General features: G+C 40.8%; 1 protein-coding gene across 1 annotated transcript in view; it reads right to left on the bottom strand.

Annotated features, from left to right (window-relative positions):
* Positions 1–650: 650 nt before the first annotated feature.
* SI (sucrase-isomaltase (alpha-glucosidase)) overlaps positions 651–16011 on the bottom strand; it is a 77729-nt gene continuing 62368 nt past the window's right edge. Inside the window, exons 33-50 of the mRNA XM_009884497.1 lie at positions 15765–15873; positions 14842–14970; positions 14619–14726; positions 14272–14334; positions 13873–14007; positions 13284–13368; positions 12226–12364; positions 8627–8760; positions 8165–8199; positions 7957–8073; positions 6501–6649; positions 5424–5508; positions 5280–5336; positions 4527–4651; positions 4280–4368; positions 2726–2775; positions 1158–1328; positions 651–749 (exon numbers count right to left, since the gene is read on the bottom strand). Of these exons, the coding sequence (XP_009882799.1) occupies positions 651–749; positions 1158–1328; positions 2726–2775; positions 4280–4368; positions 4527–4651; positions 5280–5336; positions 5424–5508; positions 6501–6649; positions 7957–8073; positions 8165–8199; positions 8627–8760; positions 12226–12364; positions 13284–13368; positions 13873–14007; positions 14272–14334; positions 14619–14726; positions 14842–14970; positions 15765–15873 (1879 nt within the window). The remainder of the gene's footprint in view (positions 750–1157; positions 1329–2725; positions 2776–4279; positions 4369–4526; positions 4652–5279; positions 5337–5423; positions 5509–6500; positions 6650–7956; positions 8074–8164; positions 8200–8626; positions 8761–12225; positions 12365–13283; positions 13369–13872; positions 14008–14271; positions 14335–14618; positions 14727–14841; positions 14971–15764; positions 15874–16011) is intronic.

The raw sequence follows: 16011 nt of genomic DNA on the forward strand, positions 1-16011 counted from the left end.
CTTCCTTTGCTTTTTTGTTTGTATCCCTACAAATTAGTTTAACCAGCATAGGTTTGGGATGTCTGATGATGAGGCTCTGGTCCTTTCCCTTCATTCAGAGGCTCTTTTAGAAATGAGATTCCTTTTATCTTAAAAAAAAGAATGGCATTTTAAAAAGGCAGCAAAACTCGGACCACATTGTAATTCAGCTGTGCATATGAATTCTTTTTTTTTTTTTTATCATCCAAAAGTCAGCAGCAGAATTAAATCCATCCATTCCCTTTTACATTTTTAACTCATCTTTTTGCCTATGTACAAAACTTACATAGTTCTGGCTTTCCACTGAAAGAGAGGAAGAACGAAGACAGTAGAATATGGAATTTCGAAGGAAGGGTGGTCAGATCCCAGTAAGAGAAGAGGTCAGGCAGTCTCCCTCTACCAGAAAGCTGGCAAGACTCAACGCCTCGTCAGTTCTGTTCATATATGAAAGATGCTCCATAGGAGTGCTGCCCTGAACAGCAATACAATTATACACATGTATGGCAGCTGCTTTGGGAGTGCCTGACTCGATTGTCCAGGCAGGCGGGAGCAGGGAAAGGCCCCGGCCAGACACGACCCATACAGATTGAAACCCCGATGCTCCAAAGTTGGTGGAAGGTATGCCGATAACTTTAGAAGAAGTGGGACTTGTACTTGTAGGAGCCCTCTGCTGCAATGCCTCCAGCCGAAATGTGACGTGAAGAATAAGACATGGTTGTAGGCAAACAGGGCTGGGAAATGAAGATGTTGTCAGACGAGATTGACAACAATGGGGTCTTGTGCAGAGACTATGAAAATACTTGGAGATGCTTTTCCTTCCTTCAGATCTCACAGGTTGCAAGTCAGCTATTAAGAAGAGTGGAAACCAAGTACAAACCGAAATCCACCACTTTTCCATTGTCAGAAGCGGTTTGGGTTCCTCGACAGTAATTTCTACGCTTAAAAGCTCTACTGCACTTACTGCACGCTATTTACTGTATAATGAACAGTGTATAATATAATCATTACCTGATGGTAGTTTATGTATCTCGCTGAAATATATTTTAAATATGGGATTACAGCTGAGAGCTGGATCTCCAAAGGTTTAAGATCACATACGCAGTTGTGAAGGTGGCATTACCCTGCAAATGGCATCTCACCTTCTTGGTGCCGTTGTAGTTCGCGGTGTGAGGCGATGGGATTGTCGCGCCATTCTGCGATACGGTCACCTGCTTAACACTGGTGGGCACCCCCAGGACTTTAATTTCAGTAAACATTAATTTGTTTGGATCACTGTAACGGTTATGCAAAACCTTGATATCTAAAATAGTCTGAAAGGAAAAGGAAGAAAAAAAATATCAGAGATTGTCATTAGACTGTTACGAGTTCACCTGAGCTTTTCACTTGCTTTCCTCTCTTACTATTTCTTTTACTTCTTTTTTTAAATACTAGTACGTTGCTATTTATTTTCCAAATTTTGAGGGCTTCAGTTTTCTTCGCATTGTTAATCTGGCTAGATCCTGGGCTCAGCTGGGTCTCTAATTGCCACTTGGCTGATGGGCCTGAGGAGCGAAGCAAGGAGACGCTCTTAACCCCTGACATGGGCAGCAAGTGCTGCATGGACAAACCCCTCCGCCACTGTCGCAGCCTCGTCTCCCGGCTTCTCTGCGGCCCGGTCCAGGCTCTGCTCTCCCTGCTTTACCCCAGAGCAGCTCCTCCACCCCCATCATCTCCCTCAGCACTCGCAGGTCCCCCGTCGTTTCCCATTGCTGTGGTTTTTAAGTGGATTATGGGCACACGGTTTCTCTGTGGTGTACCAGGTCCAGCAGGTCTCCAGAGAGCGAGTGCCAGGTTAAGCAGCCCAGAGACGGTGCCTGCTGCTTCACAGCCCAAGCGTGATCCCGTGCAATTGTGCTATGATATAATTCTGCATATTTAATGCTTAGAGGGTATTACTTTTAGTGTATTTTTCACTGTTGGTTGATTCAAGACCTCTTTAATTACACTTTTCCTTAGGAACTTTCTGTAAGAGCAGGAAAAGGTGCATTTATTTTATAATCTCCTGGCAACTGCAAATACTGAATATTAGCAAAACAAACTTCTCCTCCTTAGCAATTAGCATTCAATTATTTGACAAAGACAGAATTAAATGAGAAGAAAGAATAGCGTGGATAAAATTAGAAGACATTCTGGTACCCTGGAAAACTAATGAAATAATGAAGTGTATTTTCTATTACAATAGAAAAAGCATTTCTTTTAAACCAAAAGTCCATATAATTACAGTCTGATTTAATTCCAGCTATTCAACTGCTTATGATAAGAATTGAAACCTGACATCCTAGAAATGCCAGTACTTTATTTTAACACTCGTGTTCATTGACTTCGTTACCCAGGAATGCATGCCAGATTTTCCGTGTTGAAGAATAAAGGGGAAAAGCAATCCTGAACTGAGGCGGTGACTCCACACCAACCACTGGGCAAAGCTCTGGGTGGGACTAAGCCGCTTTCTCTGCCCTTCCATCAGGTTGCCCCTTGCGGGCATGGCCACGGCAGCAACACCCACCAGCTCCTACAGGCTGCTGAGATGCTTCTATAGAACACGTTGACGGGGGTCAATGCGCACATCCTGGGACTGGGACTCAAGTTGATGACTCATAACCACAAACGCATAAAAATATAGTGATAATCACCTGAAGTTATTCAGAAACTGTGAGATAGTATTACATACCTGATTAGCAGTAAATGATGTTAGCAGATACAGACCATCTTCATATGCGTCTGTTTAAATGAAACAATAAAATAAAATGCATTCGCTATTCACCTTAGTTAACACATTATCAAAATTTCAGTTGAAGGGTTGTGTCCATATGCTATACACAGATATATAGTATGTCTATGTGTACACAAATAAAGTTCTACATTTCCAGAAGACGTATGCTTTTAGACATAAAATGGGAGTGTGTGCTAATTAAATGAGGCCAAAACAAGAACATTTTAGAGGTAAGACACAGAAGAAGGCAAACAAAGAGCATTAGGAAGAGCAAGGGGGTTAAGACCAGCAAGAGAAACATGTTTCTCACTGAAGGCGGCATGGGAGTGGTTTCCCACATCCACTGCTGTTCGCTGTCCAATTACACATGACCATGAAGTCCACATCCCTGGAGGTGTTCAAGGGCTTGGAGGAACCTGGTCTAGTGGATGGTGTCCCTGCCCAGGGCAGGGGTGTTGGAACTTTCAGGTCCCTTCCAGCCCAAACCATTCTATGATTCTATGTTAGACATAGTTGCTTCTTTGAAATTGCTATTGTATATTTTATCAATCCTATTATTTAACACTAAATGCACTCAAAGTAGTGCTGGTAATCATGGCCATTGTAGGTTCTTGCCTTTCTGCACTGCCGAAAAGACATCACAGGCATCCCGCTGAGAGGCACCTTGTAATCTATGCTGATTTCACTAATCATCACGCTTCCGTAAACATAGCCATCATTTCTGAACTCCAGTGCTAACAGGCAGTAGTGTATGTGAAGCACCTCAAAGTACACTAACACCATCCTGCAGGCTTCCCTAGGATAAATGACTTAAGTATCTCTTATCTGAAGAGGATTTAAATTGAGCAATGTTGGGGAAATTAGTTAAAACTTCCCACATAATCCATGCTTATGGTTCCCATAGTTTTGAGAACAAATCTTTGTTATCTGTCTTGCTGTAGGTCCAGGGCACAATTTCCTTTGTACAACATGTTAATTCGAGCAATCACAGCATTATGCAGTTTAAATCAGGAATATAATGCTGATCTGAAGGTTTAATTTCAGTTTTGTCTCTGAAGGCATGTTCAGATATGTCCTCCAGAAATGTCATTGCTTTGGCCAGAGTCCCTCATTTCCATCTGCCCCTATTGCTCCTCCTCCAACACCCCACACTACACTGAGGACTCCTAAGGCAGGAGCAACCACCAGCACTGCTTTTCCAAAGTGATGGCTAAGTGATGCAGTTTCTTACAGCTTGGACCCTCCACTTTGACAACTGTGTTACTGTTAAAAACTGCAAGCAGAAAAGCTCGTAAGTCAGCTACTCGGCATTATTTGATTGTCAGGGACCGCTGTGATTTGTTTCATCTCTCCCTGGTTCAGATCCTTGGGTTTTGCTTTGTCTGTTTTCATTTGGGCTTTGAATATCTCCAAGAGTGGAGGTTCCACAGCCTCTCTGGGTGACTTGCTGCAGTGTTCGACCATCCTCGCAGCAAAAAAGGATTTTCTGAAGGCAAGAAGCATCATACATACTAATGTGAACCCCGTCATGCCAGTAAAGCTGTCCTTCTGCAAACAGAGTGTCACTCAAAGCGACAGTGAGTCCCATCGGGTTTTTGTGGCTGTGGAAAACAGAATAATGTTTCCTCAATTTCATCAGTGAATCACATTTCATATTTATCAAATGTAAGAAGTTTTTAAGAAATATTGTATGTCATTCAATTGATCTCCCATACTCGTCTTCCTACGCCCATACTATTAAATCTTCAGTTGATCTTACCTGTAAAAAGTTGTATTAGCAGGTCTTTGCCAAGGAAGGATGTATCCACCTCGAATATGCAGGTTGATATGGTCCAAAGGAGCTGGTAAAAGTTGGAATTGTCCCTTAACGCCAATATCTTCATCCTATTTACAAAAAAATAAAAAGTATTCCACTGAATTGCGCTCACTTTACAGTTTCTGTTAGAATGAAATGATCCTTTTTTGCTAGACAGATTAATTAGGAGTTGTTACTACAGGAATAACTACACAATGCTTTTAAGAGAAATTCTGAAATTCTGTATCTGGCTTGACCGCAGTTGAACCACAGGGGCGGTCAGATAAAATACAAACTTGTGATTAATGAAGTGATTTTTGATGTTTGATCTTCCTATTACCAAAGCTTTTCTGATTTTCTGTGAAAGATGTTGCAGCTAAACCTGTTCTGTCTTTCTCCATCCAGCATTTCTTGCAAAGGTGTTATGTATATCATTTGAAGGTTAAAAAAGTTAATAGAAGGGCTTCAAATTAAAGGTATTATTTCACCTTTTAATTTACCCTAACTGTGGTCATGTTATTATACGTTATTATACAGGAAATAAGGATTTTTTTTTATCAGCTATGAAGAGGTTATATTGCTAAGAACTGATACTGAATGCAAGTTTGTAAAAAGGAGAGAGAGGGTTCACACCTCACCACCACTCGGCACATGCTGCTGCTGTCTGAACAGCACTGTGAAGAACACATATAACATATAATTTTTAAAATTACTTACTGTGTAGTAATCATACCAGCAGGCATTGGGTAAGTAAGCATTCACTGTTACAGCATTCTGGAATTAAACATACATGTTTTAGGTACCTTAAATCAAAAAGCGAATTTTAGCTAAAATGACTTAAATTTTTTTGTAAAAACATACCTGTTGCATCACCGGGCTGATGAGCAGCGCAGGTCCCCAAAGGAACTGCTCATATATTTCCCAGGTTGTTCTGTCTTCCACAAACCTGCAAGTTAACAGAATTATGATTAGACATTGGGTGGCGAACTTTTCCAAAGTGTTCCTTCTTTAGGTTATTTTTGTCAGTAATTGAATCTACTATTCCTGGTATCTACTATTTCCGCCTCTTTATTCTACTATTAATAATTCATAGATCAATTAATGCTTGCCAGGAGTGCATAAAGATCCTAATGTGAAAATCATTAGAGGAATGCAAGCTATTACTTAACTTTCTTTTTTGCCATTTCTTTGCATTTGCTTTTCAGTGTATTTAGATTACAAAACTCAGAAGGTCCTGTGTGCCTGGCTGGTATTAGCAATAGTAAGATTAGGTAGCGGACAGACTGGGAAACACTTTCTAGTTTGTGCTACCTTTTTTCGTAGACAGTTGCTTTGCAAAAAGCAAGTCAATACATGCAAACGACTCAGTGTTCCTCAGGCAAGACGTGCATGTAGATAATAAAGCACATCTTTCAATAGAAGGAGTTAAAGCTTTTGCAGGTACTGCCCCTCCTCACCAGGAACAAAGACAGCTTTGTGTGTCTAAACATTTTTTTTTTAAATCTGCTACATCAGCTTGCACACACACACAAAAAAACATTTTTCCCTGAAAAACTCTCACGATTTATGGCGGAATTCCCTCCTTTTTGATTAAAGTTTTTCTCCAACTCTTTTTGCAGCTTTTGGTTTTTTGAGTCTATGTATGCCCAGCATCAGACGAAGATTTTTTGTTGCTTGCTTTTAACAAGGTTAAGGGTGATCTTTAAAATTTAAGTCTTACTCCTAGAGGAGCAAATGTTTAATTATGTAGAGTGAAAAATGGAAAACTAGCGCTGTTCAAGTGAGACTTGATATTGAAAGCTCATATTCTCAATCTCGTTCTTTTTTGTTGAAACAAAATTTGCTGTAATGAAGAGAAAACTTCATGGTCAGGAGGATCATCACTACAGAAGTGCTAGTGGAAATTCTTGACAAGGAGAGCAAAGGAGTCGTACATACTCATGGAGCATGGGGCGGATCACAGTGCTGCCATGCACATGGGCGTCATACATTAATGTGTAGAGATAGGGTAACAGCGTGTATCTGATATTCAGCACATCCCTGGAAATCTCCTCAAATGTTGAGTTCCAGGAAACAGGATCTTGCCTCTGAAAGAGAAGAGGCCGTTGTTAGTCATGCTGGATTGTTCTATTCAGAAAAACTAAAACCAAACAAACAAAAAGTAAAAAAAATCGCTAATGTTTACAAGAGACTTTGCATTTAGCATCTCTTTTCTTTCATGTTGTTTCCCTGCAGACGTCATATGACCTGTTAGTATCAGTAATTAACAAATATGCATCAAAATCCACACAGCAAGACAATGACGAGGACATTTCTCCTCCAAACTAGAGCACCTTCATTTATTTATTCTTCAATTAAGGAATAAGTGATAGGAAAACCAGTAAGGATCACTGTCCGCCCCAGGAAGGGAACTAGAAAGAGGGAAGGTGAGAACAACCTGGGGGAGAGTACTGTAAGAAATGTCTGATGCAAAGTGTCCCCAAGGCATGACACATCCCAGTGTACGTAATTTATTATCCCTCTTTTCTGCAGGGCAGCACTCAGGACCTGCAAGAAGAGACCGAAGCGCTAATGACTGATGTCAGGGAGCACTTCCAATCTTTATTAAATGTATTGAACAATACCTTGGCAAATTGGGTAAGACTGGAAGCAACATGATAACCCTGAATCTGCATTTTTAAAGGCTTTAAAAGTCCTATCGAAAGGTGTGCCGCTGCAAGATAAAGCACACAGTTTTTGAAAAGGAGACTTTAATCCATTAGATATATGCCATATAAATAGCTCTACTCCACTAGACCTGAAGCTTTAACTGGAATAGAAGTGCTGTTCCTTTTTTTTTTGTTACTTTCCCAGTTATCTTGTTTTACAGCTTTCTACAATATAGTCCTTAGCCAGCACAGACCTACATTTAAGCAATTATTTTCCTTTACTCTTTAGAGAAATACAATATCTGATGGTGGCAAATGTGCAAAGCACAGAAATTGCCGAGTCTTACTCCAGAATCTTATTACACTCTTCCATTTTCTCATTTGTTGTATAAATTATGGACATTAGGGCTGAGAGCACCAAGGTCAGTTTTGCTCCTTTCAGTGCGTTTACCATGAAAGAGCTCTATTTTAGCCTTTCTGGTGTAGTGCGTTTAAATAAAAATGGCATACAGGGAAAAATACGTAGGAGTTTGATTCAGTCATAAAACCTCCCAGATGAGGGGGAGGCTTGCAGCAGAGCTAGCATATAAATAAAGACAAAGAGCCAAAAGTGTTCTTTTCCTGTCCATTTTGCTTAGAATATACCTTTTTTTGAGCCAGGCCAGCTGGTGCGATGTTCTGGCTGATCTCTACACGTGTGTCGCAAAGGCCCAGCCGTTAACAACCATTAAAAAATTGTGACTCACCCTTGTGCCTTTCTGATTGTGATTCCTCGAATATGGGTAAAATGCACCCAGCTGCATCCAGCGAAGACACAGCTCATACTCCGAGTCTTTGAAGAAGCCACAGATGTCGGCTCCTGTCTGAAAGTTTAAAAATGATCCAATTGGAATACTATAAATTCTTGTACAGCATCAAGTTAATTAAATGTAAGATAATAACTCATTAACTTACATAAGATATTCCAAAGAGACTGAACTCCATCATACCTGAAAGGAAGAATAATTCAACATTACTAGCTGGGTTTTTCCCCCCTTAGTATGCTAATGATTACATAGATAATACATATTGTAATGCTGAATGAGAAAAAAAAAACAAATCAACAAAGAAACACAAACAGCACGTTTTCTCTAATGCGTCATGTTTTTCTCCTACAGAAAGAGATGGGAGCTGCTTGGTCAGGAGCAAACAAAAAAAATGAGTAGTAGGACACAGGGCATGAAGGTGGCGGGTCCCAAGGGAATAAAAAAGCTCCCAGCACCGGTGCAGAATCGAAGAAGTATGAAAAGCATTCTGGTTGCTGAACTAAAGGGCTTATTTCAGCCAAAACCACATGAATACTAAAAGCGAGTAGATGAAGGAAAAGAAATAATTGTACACAGTAAATTGGATACAGATCGTTTTCCTTCTATGTACCAATAACAGATTTAGCTAGCTGGTCCCAAGCTGCAGTGTTATCGCCAAGCCAGTGCCCTGCCCATCTTCCGCTACTGGGATATGTGGAACGGGTGATAATGATCCCACGCTCCCCGGTGGCATCCTGCAAAGCGCTGACATTGAAAATAGAACAAAAAACCAAATTACATGAGAAAAATTACATGACAACATAAGGTCCTCTTTGAAAATGTACATAAGGGCTTATATTTTCATAGTGAAGGGCAGCCTCGTATGCATAAATATGCATACATCCAATCCAGGTGTGGTTTTTTTCCAGCAATTCATTATGATTCACACATACACAGAGAGTCAGCAATGTCAGCCAACCTGTAGCTGGAAAGAGAACTGGCAAAACAAGGAGATGCTAAAATACAGATTTCCAGCTCCGACTAATTACTGTGTGGGAAAATATGAATGTAGCCCAACTTGCACATTTTCTAAAGGTCTCACAATGTGGTCCAGGGCACATCATTCCTTTCGTAAAGTACCTGAAAACTTGCAGCAACAGTTGAAAAATAATTTAGCAAAACTCATACCAAAAAGATCACAAAGGGGAAAATAGAGGTGCCAGGAATATTGGACTCTAGTTGCCAAAAAGGCATTGGAAGAAAAAAATAAGTCATGGGTCTGTTGTCACTTCAGAAACAGCAAGATGACGTGATATCCGTATGAAATGACCAACATGGATTTGTCTAAAAGCAAACACATTAAATCAGCATTTTTTCAGCTGAGGGCAGGTAACAGACCTCTCAGCTAAGGAGCGACTACCAGTGTGTGTGACTACCTTGGCATTCTCTGACCTACTGGTCTGAGCACATTTGGCTTCCTCATAATAGATTTCGACCAGAGGTTAGTAACTTCTGAGGGTGGTGGTACTTACCTCTCTTTCCCAAATTAGAGGCAAAAACCTACAGGGTGGGAAACACACAGGCACGTGGGTTTGGGGGATAGAAGGACATAGCTAGCACCAGGCAAGGACTGTCATGGACTTTTCAATATTCTCTGGCGCTAAAAACCAATAGCCTCACTCAGGACCATTGCTGTTGGGAGGGCAGACTGCAGCTCGCCAATGACTCAGGAGAAGAGCTCCTGAGGTCCTGGAGGTGTGGGCATGAAAGAGCTGTATGGAGAACTGATTCAGCAATTAACCTCATTACCTCAAATAATTTTAAAAAGCCCAATAATTTTCTTAAATAAAGCCTTGGCCATTGCCACAAAGCACCTGCAAAGGTAACCGAATAGGCTTGAGTTCAGGGGAATTTATGCTTTCTAGTTGCTCATCCAAGGACACGAGCATTACTGCTCCGCTTTCCTAGAACAATTCCTTTTCAGTCATGCACGCGTATTGTGAATCATCACAGCAAAATGCTAAATCACAATACTAGTTAGAAAGCTACACTGATTAACTCGCACTGCTCCCCCGTGCTAGCCCCACAATAATTGCCTAAACAGCTGCTTCAATAAGGAAGTCCTTATTTATATTTTCTACAGGATTTGCAGCTTTAGTGACACTATAATTACAGCAAAAATACACAAGTCACTTAAATTACCGTAGCAATTAAACTAGACTGATGTGCCGTAATTATTCCTTCCGAGACAAACAGTAAGTTTTCTTGTATCTTTTATTTCTTTGTAACGTACTACCCAACGTTTGCAGCCTCTGCTTGGTTCAGCCCACTTCAACAATGCTTTGGAAATTGCAGCTAAAATTTCAAACGTAAAGAAAGGGTATGTCACGCGTAGAGCTGCTCAAGGATGAGCACGGCCCGAGTGTTTTGCTGACTCGAGGTGCCGACTCTCTGCTTCAGGACTGAGTCACAGCTGTAGCCATGAAAAGCAATTACTCATGTCACAAAGCCGGAATTTGCCTCCAAACGGTTCCCACATTCACTAGGAGGGGTCTGGCTTTCAAGTCTATGCAGAAGCCTCATCATGAAAGAATAACGCTAAGCCAATAGCCAGAAGCTTCCTCTGTCTAATGGGTGAAGAACTGAAATTACATTGTTAAATAAAAAATTGGTGTTCAGCTTGAAGTTATAGGCTTTTGTGAGTTTTACATGCAAACAATCTTCCTGTTTGGATGGTTTAGTATTAGAATAAATTATTATTACAGCACGTCTTCAGTTGCACAACTACTCCTTCAGTGAGTACCAAAGAATAAATTGGGAGATGAGATACACATGTATATATATTTTTTAAAACTGACATTTTTCTATAAATTGCAAGTGTGACCATCTCTCAAAACAGAAGGAAATGTTTCACTACATTTCGGTTCATACTTAATACACAGAAGCAATGGCAATATTCCTCTTACTGTTAAATTATTGTCTGCTACAATGCCCAAATCACATGTGATTTGGCTGGCAGAAGAGGTATCAGACCTTCCTTCCTGTCCTGTCAGCAATTTCGCTCCCGCCTTGACTGGCAGAGCCGCAACGGCACGCTGCCAAATAGAACATCCACTCAGTCAGGAATTCAAGCAGCCTTGATATTTCCTTTCTTTATGGTAATACCAAAGCTACCAAGGGCTTTAAGGTCATTAAGACTTATAAAGAAACACCGTTTCCTTGCGTACTCGTTGAATTGGAAATGAAACAGCACAGATATATTATCATTAGATCAGACGTTATCTAAAGCCGGCCGGGGTACCATTCAGAAAGGAACAGATAACGACGTTTCCCTTGCGACTGAGAAAATAAATTCTTAAAAGTAAAGCCTTATGCACACCGTTTGCATTTTAAAAGTCACTGTTTCCCCTTCTCACTACTACTAAATTAGTTTTAAAGAGAGGACACAATCGAGCCCTTCTCAAATTCACGTAGTTAAAAAACTCTATTCGTTTTCCCTCACTAGATGTAGAGCACAAGGTGAAAACAGTATCAATCCGAGGAGTAAACCAGGCGATCCCAGCAAAACCGAGAAACAAACAGGATTTCATATTTTAATTATGGTAATTATGGGAGACTGTCACTGAGAAATTATTGTTCCCAACAGCTGATTAAAATGTTCAGACCTGTTCTCCATTCTGCCTTGTGAATGACCACCCGAGCGGTGTCTGTTCACTGGCTGCTCTCGCTACAATGCGGAGCATCGCCCCGGGACGGCCGTGGTGGCTGTGGCGCCACAGAAATCGCTGCTGAAAAGGCAACGTGTTGTGGTTGAATGTGCTGGGACAAGAGCGAGCTCCAATTGCAGAAGGTATTTATGGCAGTGAAACCACGGAAGCTCAGCTTCAGCTCGGGCCTGCACAGACCCACCTCGCCTTCTCCTGCACATCCTTTCCAGCGGCTCAGGGTCACACCACCCTGCTTGCACCACGGGCGACATCACTGCGCCAACTGAGCAGTGACGTGACTGAAATAATGCCGACTGCGGGAGCTCTGGCGCTGCTGCTCAACCTGGAACACCAAACTCCACTTCTAGCTGAGCTGAACAGTTGAAGAGATTAGAATGAAAAGGAAGATTTCTCAGGAATGTGAAATAAACTGATGAACGTTTTGGCCATAAGAATGTAGACACAGAAGAATCATCTGCAACGTATTTTGGTAACGTAAACAAAGTGTGCAAATTTCACTTACTCTAGGGTAGGTTTTGTTTGTGACCATCCATAAAGACTGTGGACGTCGTAGTGTCTAACTGGAGTACCATCTGGAAGATATTGTTGACCTTCCATGCATGGAGTTTTGACAATTAATCCATCTGACCGGTATCCCAGATCTTGACCGGTATCCCAGATCTAATGGGAAAGGAACAAAAGCATTTATTTTTTAATAATGAACATTCAATAATGATTTGAGTTACTTTTTCTTAATTTTCATAATCTCTTTGGCATTCACTCTCTTTTAGATATATATACGTGACATTTGTTTATTTATAATTATAAAAATAGCTTTTCCAAAATTGAATATTTCTAATATTCCTATGTAGGCATCTGGGTCTGTAAGTGTGTTACTAGCTCAGTTATAGATGCTCTTGCTGAAGAGTAAATGGAGTATATCCAAATTCAGAAGATACTACAAATTTTGTAAACATTGTCATATCATCCATATAAACAGACAAATGTGTGTGGCAGGTATATGGTTTGTGTCTGAATATTAACTTCCTGAGAATTCCCGACAAACTATTCATAAGAACTGAAGACAACAGTAAGCAACAGGAGTATGCTAATAAACCATTAATAAATAATTACTGATTTGTACTACTTTACACCAGCACTTAAGTAAAGCCAAGATAACAAAGCTAAGTATTTCAAGTATTTGACTGTACAGATAAAAGGTAATGAGAGGAGACACAAGGATATTTTCTAAACTTTTGATTAATTGCCTTATTCATCTGAGAAAATGGCAAAACAGGGAACTACAGTCTTTACCATGCCAAAAGCAAAGCACCTAGATATAAAATATCAAAATCCATATGCAGGCAAGTAGCTGAAAATAACTTTAAGAAGCGCCATGCAGTTACTGCTCCCACTGAAACAGATGGGGTTGAAGTGTGCCCATAATCTCAGAAATAAAGGGCCACTTTCAGTTAGGAGTTGTGGTTTTATATACCTAACTTTAAGCTTTTACACCATACATACACAATTATGTAGTAACCAGAATGACCTAAAACTGTTTTAAGGAGTGATCAGACTTACGAGGTACATATGGTGGCATATTTAGGAGGTCATTTCTGCAACCACCAATGGCGCCGTTCAGAAAAGCTGCAGGTTCATTCATGTCCTAAAAACATAGAGCAAAACTTGATTGTATTTGCTTCAAACCTATGAAACACACTAAATTCTAAATTACAGACAAGCTGCATTGTAGAAGTCCTCAGGAGCTCTTGCAGGTGCAGTCTCAGGTTGCTGTTCTGTGTTCTCTCGACACATTCATGTGTGGCGTGGTGCAGGGACAGGGAGCTGCAGCGTATTTCAAGGGAAGAACAGTGAGTCTGGACTCCGTTTCCCCTGTGCAAACAGTGTCACAGCGGAGGAAGAAAGCTGTGATGCACTGAGGCACTGCAAGTGTAAAACCTCGAGCCAAAGTGACGTTTTTGGCTGGGGGCTCAGGTTCTGCCTGGTACTCTGCTGGCTTTCCCTCCTGTCTAGTTTTTTATTTTACTTAATGGCAATTTAAGACCAGATACCCTCTGAGCAGCAGTACATATACTGAGAAATGTGGTGCGCTCTGCTAATGTCTGGCAGAGAAAAAAAATCCAGAAATCAAATTCATTTCTACACTTACAATCCACAGGCCATCAAACTTGACACTTCTCGAGGCGTTGGTGGGATTGTTGTAGAACTCCCGGATTTCTCTCTTCCACCACTCTACTGTGGAATTGCGGAAGAAGTCTGGGAAAGCAGCATGTGCTCCATATTTCTGCAAAAATAGCAGGAAAACAGGACAGATACAGGATTGAAAGCAACCTGCTGTTAAAATGTTGGAATTTGTTTAATTTTTTTTTTTAAATAAAATAATAAAATTACTTGTTCCCTAACTTTTTTAGCTCTGTTAGGAAGGCTAGCCAGTTTCTGCGCTTCATCCCTCCCACTCGAATTATCAACTAGTTTGCTGCTGTTTTCCTCAATTAATGTGCTGCTCTGTCTATATTTGAGTCTATAACCAAATCATACCAACATTTACCTCTATTTGGGTTTGCTCAGGCAGTGACTCATTGACTTGAACATTGGGAAGGAACGGCCAGACCTAACAGGACAAAGGACATTTTAAAATAATCAAACTACATTGCATAATGAGCTGAGCATCAGGGACAGACACATATAACCATTCTTTCCTGAGACCTCTGTGAATGACAACAGAAACTGAAGACAATTCAGTTTGTAGTATTTATCCAGTGCATCCTTTACAGCCAGCCATGAATATGTCATTAGCAGACTTTCCCCCCGTGGGTAGCACCAAAGACTAGGCTGACATGTTGCTCGCTTGGGTACAGCATGCCTCTACTGTCATCAACCTTTTAAGAACAGTACCTTGGAATAGATAATGTCATTGGAATTGGGCCATTTTATGAAGACATCGTTCTGCACACCTCTGGAGAAGGTAGGATAATTGGTTTCATTTCCAGAGATGGCTGGATCCTACAATGAAAACACATTTCCACTTATAGTCAAAAAACAAGTTTAGAAATGCTGCTGAGTATATGCTGCATTCTGCATGATATATTGAAATTTAAAAGCAGTATTCAAAACTAACCAGGATAATGATAAATCTCATTCCTTCTTCTTTTATTCTGTTAATCAGAGCCGGTAATCCAGCAAAGCGCGAGCCAATGGTGAAGTCTAGTTGCCTTTCCATATGGTCAATATCTACATATTGGACATCCTGCAGTTCACAAAAACAATTAATGTAAAATGATTTTTTTTTCTTTTTTCCCAAATGTATATTTATTGAAAATCTGCTAAAATAAGTAAACTATTTAACATTTCAACTGTAAAATTCGAAGCAGCTGTAACTTTAAGCTAAAGCTATTAAATGAATATTACACAACCTATCAGCAAGTCCAATGAAAAGTAAACCTTTCACTGCTGCATCTAGTCTGAGGGTAGAAATTAATACATGGTAGAGAAAGAAGTCCTAGATTTGTACGTATGTGTACCTACACAGAAACTGCACATATGTTACCACATCTATAAGGAAACAGTGAAAACTTGTTCTATACTGAAACAGTGATGTTAATTACATTTAAAATGAAGTCACGTTAAATTTACCGTATAGTTTTGTTAGATCTGTGTGTTATTCCAACTTCCCTAACAACAAACTGGGCCAGATCATAGCTGACTTGACACAGAGCAATATACCATTGAAATAATGCTGCTTCATTTTCTTTCCTGCTCTTTTTTCTTGATCACTGCTCCTTCACAGCCAGCACGGCAAGAGCCCGTGACTGGCTAAGGCATCTGGGTGCTGCTGCGGTGTGAATGATAAGGAAAATGATAAGGGCCTACATTTAACATGGCCCAAAGTGTGCAGAGATATTCAGCTCTGGCATAAAACATAGCCTGCTCTACTCTACCATGATGGTGGATTTTTTGGTTGGTCTTTGATTTTGTGTTTAAATGGTTTTAGTTAATACTCTGAAGTCAAAAGTTCCGGCTTGTTAACTGCTGCCAGCGTACATAGGGAATCCCAGCTGCCTTCATGCCCTCCACCAGCTGGGAGATTTCCGAGTCATTCCTGTATCCATAGCGGCACAACTGGAATCCCAAAGACCAGTAGGGTGGTGTCCTGGTTCCGGCAGGGATGGGGTTAATCTCCCCCGGAGCCGGCAGGGGGCAGGTATTCCATACCACGTGACCCATGCCCGGGCTATAAGAGGAGCTAGCCGGGGCGAGGAGAGGAGTCGCCACTCGGGGGTGGGCTTTG

Source organism: Charadrius vociferus, unplaced genomic scaffold, assembly GCF_000708025.1.
Source record: "Charadrius vociferus isolate BGI_N301 unplaced genomic scaffold, ASM70802v2 scaffold104, whole genome shotgun sequence".
Lineage (NCBI taxonomy): Eukaryota > Metazoa > Chordata > Aves > Charadriiformes > Charadriidae > Charadrius > Charadrius vociferus.